Here is an 8,746-nt window from a genome sequence, read left to right on the forward strand (position 1 = left end):
TGGACAGAAGTACTGGGGCCCTAGGCTGATATAGTCCTTCTGAAAAGAGACCATCTCCCTGTGTGGACAACACAAACCCCATTCCATGTGGAAGTAAAAGTGACTTTGATCGAGTGAAACTCCTTGCCAAGAGTCACTGCTTTAATGTGGGTTATGATCCCTTCTTAAAGTCAAGGTATGTTGTCTATAGGTAAATATCAGCTGCATGAACTGAATTGCAAAAATCAAATCATGAAGACTGTAGCTATAGAGAGACTTGAGAACTTGACTCCATGCTTCACTTTTGGGCAGGGTTTTAAACCTTTTTGTCCTTAAGACATAGTAGGAAGGTGCTTAACTTAGTCTCCTTGAAGATACAACGATAAATATTTCTGGAGTAGAAAGTCTGTCTAACCAAATTCCTTTATGGCACAGTTTAAGCCAATTTTAAGTCCTGTTTTTTCTCCTTGAAGGCAATAACTCAATAAGCCTTCAGTCTGGTTTACATGTTGGGAAATGTTTAATCTCTACTGAGTTTTCTTCTTCATTTTTGAAATAACTTGCCCCAACTCCTCTAGCCTCTCTCTTTGGGTCATTCCCCTCCCCCAGTCCCATCCCAGGTGCAACACTATGGACTGATCCCTATTTGAACTTAATCTCTTGGTGGTTTTGTAGACTCTTCAGTTTTATTAAGCTCCTTCTAGTCCTTTAGGAATAACTTTTTATCTTTGTGAGTTTGATAAATGTGTACCTGTTTCTACACAGTAAACTATGATTGAATATTTCATTCAGCAAAGTTGTGTTTTAGGGTGACAGGCCTTTCCTCGGTCTTGAGAAGACATAACTTCAGGCATAAAAAGGGCTCCAAGTTACTAATTCTCATATTAAGATTTGGTTTTCTTTTCGACAACTAACTTTTCAGTAATTAATTGCATCAGAGATTCCGGGGCTTGGGGAATTATATTTCTTTGCCAGCTTCAGTCAAAAGGAAATAAATATAAAGGGGGAGGGGGGGAGGCACTTGGGTGGCTCAGTCAGTAAAGAATGCAACTCTTGATTTTGGGGTCATGAGTTTGAGCCCCACATTGGGTGTAGAGCTTACTTACAAAAAAAGAAAGAAAGAAATCTAAGGATACAAACACTAGAAATTCAATTTTGAGTCTAAACATGTCAAGTAGAGGAACATCTGGATGGCTCAGTCAGTTAAGCATCTGACTTTTGGGGAGCCTGGGTGGCTCAGTTGATTAAGCATCTGACTTTGGCTCAGATCATGATCCCATGGTTCATGGGTTCTAGCCCCATGTCAGTCTCTGTGCTGACAGCTCAGAGCCTGGAACTTGCTTCAGATTCTGTGTCTCCCTCTCTTCTCTGCCCTCCCCTGTTCAGGCTTGCGTGTACGCACACACTCTCTCTCAAAAATAAACATTAAAAAAATAAATTAAAAAAAAAGAAAACAACCAACTCTTGATCTTGGGTCAGGTCATGATCTCATGGTTCATGAGATGGAGCCCCACATGAGGCTCTGTGTTGACACTGAAGAGCCTGCTTGAGATTTTCTCTCTCCCTCTCTCTCTGTCCCTTCCCTGATCACACGCACTCTCTCGCTCTCTCTCACGCTCTCGCTCTCTCAAAATAAATAAACTTAAAAAAATTAAAAGAAAAAAACAAATAAGCATGTCAAGTAGAGAACCAATAAAATACGGGCAAAAGCCACTGATTGAATTCTAATCTTTGCTCCTTTCCAAACATTCCCCCCTCCCCCTTTTTTAATAATGCTACTTGATTTAGAATGTAGCTAAAAATAAGGTGGCGAGATTAGTGTTGCCAAAAATTTTGTTTTGCTAATTTTCTGGAATTTTTACCAGTGATATTTGATACTCATTCACCTTTGTTTTTTGGGGTTTTTTGTTTTTTTAATTTATTTATTTTTGAGAGAGAAAGTGCAAGTGGGGGAGGGGCAGAGAGCGAGGGAGAGAATGAATCCTGAGCAGGCTCTGTGCTGTCAGTGCAGAGCCCGATTCTGGGCTCAAACTCACCAACTTCGAGATCATGACCTGAGCCAAAGTTGGACGCTCAACCAACTGAGCCACTCAGGTACCCCTCACCTTTGATTAATAGCCATTGAATTAAGACAGCTGATGCTTTTGTATAATTTATATTCAAGTTATTTTAAAATCTAAGGAGCACTCAGAGAGAAACTTCCCTGCTCATTTGGTATCTTCTGAACCTGAGAGGTTTGTTAAAAGAGCTGTTGCCATTTGAATTTTAAAGAAATGTTTGGAAAGAATTTAAGAAACACATTGTTTTCTGTTCAAAATTTAAAATCAATTTTAATTGTTATACCTAATTATAGTTTTCGAGTTATACAGCTTTTGAGTATTTTATATATATTATATATATATGTATATATATAATAAATATATAAATAAATATAGATCTAGCACAAGAAAAAGGAAAAATAGGAAAATATTTCCTCTTTGAAGTACAGTGAATCAATTTAATGTGTAAGGCCAATAAAATAATTGTTACTTCTGCCAGATAGCATTTTACATTTTGATAAAAAGATATATTCTTAATCATATATGTCAAGGAAAAGCGACCATATGTTGTTAAACACTTACAAATTGTCATTTAACTTAAAAGGCACTACTGATGTTGCCATAATTTTTTTTGGTGATGTGGCCTAAGTATCCTTTGTGTCAATAAAATGTAATAATCTCAAGTAAAAAGAATAAAACAACTAAGAAGCACTCAAGACTATTAAGGTATTGGTTTAGCCATTTAGCATCTTACGCAAAAGAAATTATTATTGTAAAATTCAGTCGATGAAATTTATGTTAATTTGTGAACTGCCGTCTCCCATATCCTTCAAGCATGTTCTTCTTCCCCTTCCCTATCCCCTCTCTCTCCTCAACCTTTTGAAATGATACTTTAATGAGTAAGGTTAACATTTTGGTTCCAGGTCTTTACAGTCTCCTTGCTTTTATACTGAATGAAATTTCCATCCACCAAAACAGGGTCCAGGATAGTTCTAAGAGCAAGGACCCAAAATCCTAACTCCATGAGGGCCGGAACCATGCCTGGTTTTGTTCAATGTTGGTATTCCCAGTTCTTGGGACAATGACTGGCATACAGTGAATGCTTGATAAATACTCGTAGAATGAAAGGCATGTTGTCAGAGAAGAGGAATATTTGTTTATGAGGTTAATTAGAAATGACTAGATTGTGTTATCATTTTTTTTCTTTTTAAAAGCTCTACATCCAACGTGGGGCTTGAACTCATGACCCCAAGATCAAGAACTGCATGCTCTACTGACTGAGCCAGCCAGGCGCTCCTTATCATTTACATGTACATGTTTTATGTTGGTTTCCATCAAATACAAAAGAGACAGACTGGGAAATGGAGAATACCCACTTCTGCATATATACCAGTCTTCACAAACAGAATTCCAAAGCTACTTGACAAAGGAGATTTTCATTTAAATCTCAGGACCTTCCTCATCTCTGGCCAAATCCTCTATCCACGCTTCTCCAAAACCCTAAAAAGCGTTCATCGTTAGACCGACTGTTAGTATTTTACAACCTTACAGCGTTAGTGTAACACCAGGAATGGGTGTTGAAATCATGTTCGTTGGCCTTTTCACTGTTGGGATCTTTATTTTACTACCCTCCCTCCCCGTAAAATAGCTCAGAAACCTTATACAAATTACCTTACTTACCTGCGCTTGGCTTCCCAAAGCAAGGATTGTAAGAACAAACGAAGCGGCACGTCTTCTCTGCCCCTGGCTGTCCCTCTCCTCATTTAATTAGCAAAGGGAAATCATCACAACTGAAAACTAATCATCAATTAAAATGAATTAAGAGTCCACTGCACTTAAACCAGGGAAGGAAACATTTCTAATTAGCAGGGAGTGAGCACAGAATAAATAAATCTCCTACGTATTAGGTGGGTTTACGCTCACGGATCTCTGAGAGTATTGTACTTGGGTCCACCGTAGGTGACAAGATTTAACCAAACTCAGGAACACTACACATGTGAATGCCTTTAATAGGAATGTATTTAAAACTTGACAATAAAGTCGCCATAAGGAGCTAATGAGTGACTTTTGCTTCGTTACTATAGGACTCTGAGGAGGAGGAAAATGATCTGGAAGCTCTTAACAGGAAGCTGATAAGTTCACAGCCTTACGTGCCCGTGGAGTTTGCAGACTTCAGTGTTTACAATGCCAGCTTGGAGAACAGGGAGTGGTTTTCTTCGAAAGTAGATTTGGTGAACTCAAGGGTCCTGGAGAAAGAAGTGTCCCGTAGCCCTACCACCAGCAGTATTACCAGCGGCTACTTTTCCCACAGTGCCTCCAACGCCACTCTGTCCGACATGGCGGTCCCTTCCAGTGACAGCTCGGACCAGCTAGCCATTCAGACAAAGGATACAGACTCCAGTGAGCATTACGGACCGTCCCTTGGGCATGATTTCAGGCCGTCCTCAAACAAAGAGTTGACAGAACTAGAAAGAGGCTTGCTTAAAGAGAAGATAATTATGGTGCCACTCAAGGAAAACAGTGCCTTAGCCAAAGGGAGCCCATCACCCCAAAGCATCCCTGAGAAAAACTCCAAATCCCTCTGTAGGACTGGCTCCTGTTCAGGGCAGGATGCCTGCTCCAGCCGAAACGGCCAACCAGTCAGAGAATTTTGCCCCAGGGAAGTGACCATAGAGCACACCACAGATATCCTTGAGGACCATTCTTTCACAGAGTTTATGGGTGTGTCCGATGGGAAAGATTTTGACGGATTGACGGATTCTTCTGGAGAGCTTTCAAGTAGAAGAAACCTACCCAATAAAATGGACAGGAAGAGTATCTCAGATGGGCCGCAGGGCCCTGCCCAGCTGCATTCCTCAGCAGAGAATGAACAGGTAATAAATTCCAGAGGCAGTCCTCTGTGTTCTGTACTGTTGGGGAGGCTGCCTGATTGTGCACCGACCCCCAGAGGTGCTTCACCACAGGACTTAGTAGGAGAGGTTCACATGGGGAAGATGGGCCCGCTGGAGTGCAAACTCACTGCTGCCCAGCTGGCTCTGTGTGGTGTCCAATGGACGATGGAATATATGGGACCAGTGGCTTTTTTTTCAAATAACTTTTTTAGGTTAATTAATCTATTTTTTATTTATTTTGAGAGAGAGAGAGAGACACAGAGCATGAGTGGGGAAGGGGCAGGGAGAGGGAGAGAGAGAGAGAGATAGAAAATCTGAAGCAGGCTCCAGGCTCCGCAGTGTCAGCACAGAGCCCTTCTTGGAGCTTGAACCCATGACCCATGATCTCATGAGATCATGACCTGACCTGAAGTTGGATGCTTAACCAACTGAGCCACCCAGGTGCCCTGGACCAGTGGCCTTTCTAACAGGCATGTGGGTTGGTGACGAACTAAGCATTCACATGACTAAAGATCATTCAGTCTCATATTCCGTTCCCTGAGATGTCTAATTACTGGCTATCCCAAGGCATTCAGGTAGCACCTACTGTATTTCGTGAAATCTGTGATTTCTGTAATTACTAGTTAAATCATTATTTTATGTATCACTGCAAAAAATACTTCCAATGAAACCACATGACATTAGTAAATGTGTAAGACACATCCCAATTTCAGAGGTGTTAAAAAGGGTCGTGGGGGAAGGGAGGCATGCATAGTAGAATTGATTTACAAAACCGTCATTTAGTGCCCATAGGTAAAAGCATGTTTGGGGGAAGTATTGGTGAATTCCCAGAGCAGTTGAAGTTTCGGCTTTGGAAGTGACCAGGTTGGTTATAATGTTTAATTTTATAGTTTAATAGTTTAATTTTTTAGTTTAATTCCTAAACTAATGGAACAGAGTGGATGTTTGCTAACACTCGTAAGGAAAACAGCAAATTGTATAAATAAGAGATTATCCACTTCTGGGGGCTGGGCTCCTGAGAGCCACCATTTCTTTCCATCCAGGGTCACTGTTTTGGTCCCACATCCCCACTGCAGCTGAGTGAGGGGTATGGGAGGGCCAGAACTTAGCAAAACAAAGAGCAGACAGAACTAGAAAAGTAATCTAGAAAGATATGATGCCATTGGTCTTGGCTTTGCTGAGGAAGTTATTCTGGTTTGGTGGCTTTTCCCCCCGACAAGCTTTACCCCCTTTTCATACTAGCCCTTAACATTTCAGTGTGTAGTCACTTACACAGCATACTCCTAAATAAACTGCAAAACCCAGACAGTGATTTCTTGCAATAAAAACAAAAGACTTTCTTCCCCCAACATAAGACTAAGAATAAAGTTACTTGTTACTGTTCTTTGCCCATGAAACAACGACCCATTTGTTTAAGAGCCTTTGGCTTCCTTTGCTCTGGTCTTCAGGCAGAATCTGCATTGCTGGCCTGGATCAGCCTTTTGGTCCTTCCTCCGTGAAGTCCAAGGGCTAATTCTAATGCTTCTCAAACCTAAGTGTGCAGCAGACTTCCCGAGAGGTATTGAGGGTGCCTCTTCAAAATTCAGGTTCCCGGGAGCCGCTGCTCTCCTCCGCTGACCCGCTGCTTCAGTGCAGTGCAGAGCGGGGGGTCTGTCTTCAGAGACCCCTCTGCTGCAGTGATAATAGGGGGTGGCCGAGGGCTTACAGAAGAGGAGACAACAATCCCTCCCCCTTGTTCCACTGATTGGATTACATAGAACCAACAAACGGGAACAGGACCTGATTTTTGTTTTCAGAGGCTCCAGAATAGTGTGTTCCTGCCAAAGATCCTGCCTTTTAAAAGTGGAATTTACGGGGGCGCCTGGGTGGCTCAGTCAGTTGGTCGTCCGACTTTGGCTCAGGTCATGATCTCACAGTTCGTTGAGTTCAAGCCCCGCATCAGGCTCTGTGCTGACAGCTCCGAGCCTGGAGCCTGCTTCGGATTCTGTGTCTTCCTCTCTCTCTGCCCCTCCCCCACTCACACTCTGTTTCTCTCTCTCTTTCTCTCTCTCTCTCTGTCAAAAATAAACATTTTTTTAAAAAAGATTTTTTTAATAAAAAACAATAGAAGTGGAATTTACAAAAATATTTGTTGTATCAGAGTAACATGGGATTAGGGTGATTTGTTTTAATTTTTTTAATGTTTATTTTTGAGAAAGACAGAGTGTGAGTGGGGAAGGGGCAGAGAGAGAGAGGAAGATACAGAATCCAAAACAGGCTCCAGGCTCTGAGCTGCCAGCACAGAGCCGGATGTGGGGCTCGAACTCGGAAACGGCAAGATCATGACCTAGGCTGAAGTCAGACGCTTAACTGACTGAGCCACCCAGGTGCCCCTGTGTTTTTGTTTTTGTTTTTGTTTTTTATTGCTTTAGTGTTTTTGTAATACTCTTTGGTTTTAGTAAGTTGTGACAACAGTCTTTTACTTTAACTTTGGGTCTTCTTTCTGTCATCACTTTTGCTAGAAGCTTCACTTCGGGGCAAGGTTTCTCCTTTGTCTAGTGTGAATCCTAGAACAGGATTCCATAATAAAGTGGATCCTGTGGGTCCCTTCAGGGAGAGCCCCTTGAGTGGGTGATGTCTGGCTGTGAATGGGCCCTGTGTGTACGTGGTGTGTGTGTGTGTGTGTGTGTGTGTGTGTGTGTGTGTGTGTGTGTGTGTGTGTTGGCATTGGGGGAAGGGTGGCGGGGATCAGGAGCTCGAACTCACCAGGGTCTGCATTCCAGGGCAGCGCGAGCACTCGGTGAAAGCAGCCAGCGCCTCCCCGCAGGCCACAGCATCTTCGTTGCAGTCTGCCTCGTGAAAGCACCAGCCCCATCTGTAAAACATGCTGCGGCCCAGCCGGGGACCCCAGACCAGCGTGGAGAAGCCGAGCGCTTCGTGGGCCACCTGCCTTCTCCTCCCGAGCTGGGAGAAGCTGGCACTTTGTCACTCGGGGGAATCGGCAGCCTCTGCTTTTTCCGGAAAGCCAGAGAACCGAAAATCCTGGATCGACTTAAGTGGCAGTATTTTTGTTTGCACTTATGACTACACACACCCACTGTGTAGAAACCTCCACAGATTCAAGCGAACTTTATTCTTGTACAGTTTTAATCAGTTCTTACTGTAGAATCTGGAGTCCGTGCTCTTTTTTTTTTTTATAAATAATATATATGATGTATATGAAATGTATATCTATAGTATGTCTGTTTGGAGACAGACGAGACTGCACACGAAAATGCAGATGTGAGTGGTTTCTAGAAAATCGTAAGGTACTGGATTTGGTTACAAAACCACTTCGGTAATCTCTTATACATGAGCAGATGAAAAAGATCTGATTGCCTAAGAATGAGGTTGCGAATCCCTCTTTGCAGAAAAGGTTACAGAATGCCGTTCTTTACAACCAAAGAACTTACATAAGACTGAACGTTTTTGCTGTCCCCTCGTTTTGTGTGTACATATATGTCTGACTGTGAGTTTGGTGCCACACTCCTCTTGGCTACCAGGCCACATGTAGCTGTTCTGTGTCCTGTTTCATAAAGCACACTGAAAAATCTCACAGCTATATTCCTTAGTCTTCCACCCGGCCACCGCCTGCTGGTGCGACGTTGTAGGGTAACTGTTGACAATGCCTGGGGCTCCGACTCCAGCCTTCCTTACCCCAGGGTTGTGGTTCGGCCTGGCCGGCAGGGGGGATTCAGAGAGCAGTATTACTGTTAAGAGAACACAAGGACATGCCCGGAGTTGGGTTTGGGGAGGGGAGGGGATGTTGATTTTTGTCTTTTTGTGGTTTTTCGTTTTGGATCGGTAGCTTTCGTCGTG

At 42.8% G+C, this 8,746-nt stretch overlaps 1 protein-coding gene across 9 annotated transcripts in view; it reads left to right on the forward strand.

The window, feature by feature from the left end:
• Positions 1–8,480, forward strand: part of KIF13A (kinesin family member 13A) — a 220,889-nt gene extending 212,409 nt beyond the window's left edge. For all 9 annotated transcript variants that reach the window (XM_058732899.1, XM_058732901.1, XM_058732903.1 and 6 more), the window contains 2 exons: positions 4,103–4,891; positions 7,672–8,480. In XM_058732899.1, coding sequence (XP_058588882.1) covers positions 4,103–4,891; positions 7,672–7,692 — 810 coding nt within the window. In that variant the 3' untranslated portion in view covers positions 7,693–8,480. The remainder of the gene's footprint in view (positions 1–4,102; positions 4,892–7,671) is intronic.
• Positions 8,481–8,746: the final 266 nt, after the last annotated feature.

This window comes from Neofelis nebulosa, chromosome 6 (genome assembly GCF_028018385.1).
Source record: "Neofelis nebulosa isolate mNeoNeb1 chromosome 6, mNeoNeb1.pri, whole genome shotgun sequence".
Taxonomy (NCBI): Eukaryota; Metazoa; Chordata; class Mammalia; order Carnivora; family Felidae; genus Neofelis; species Neofelis nebulosa.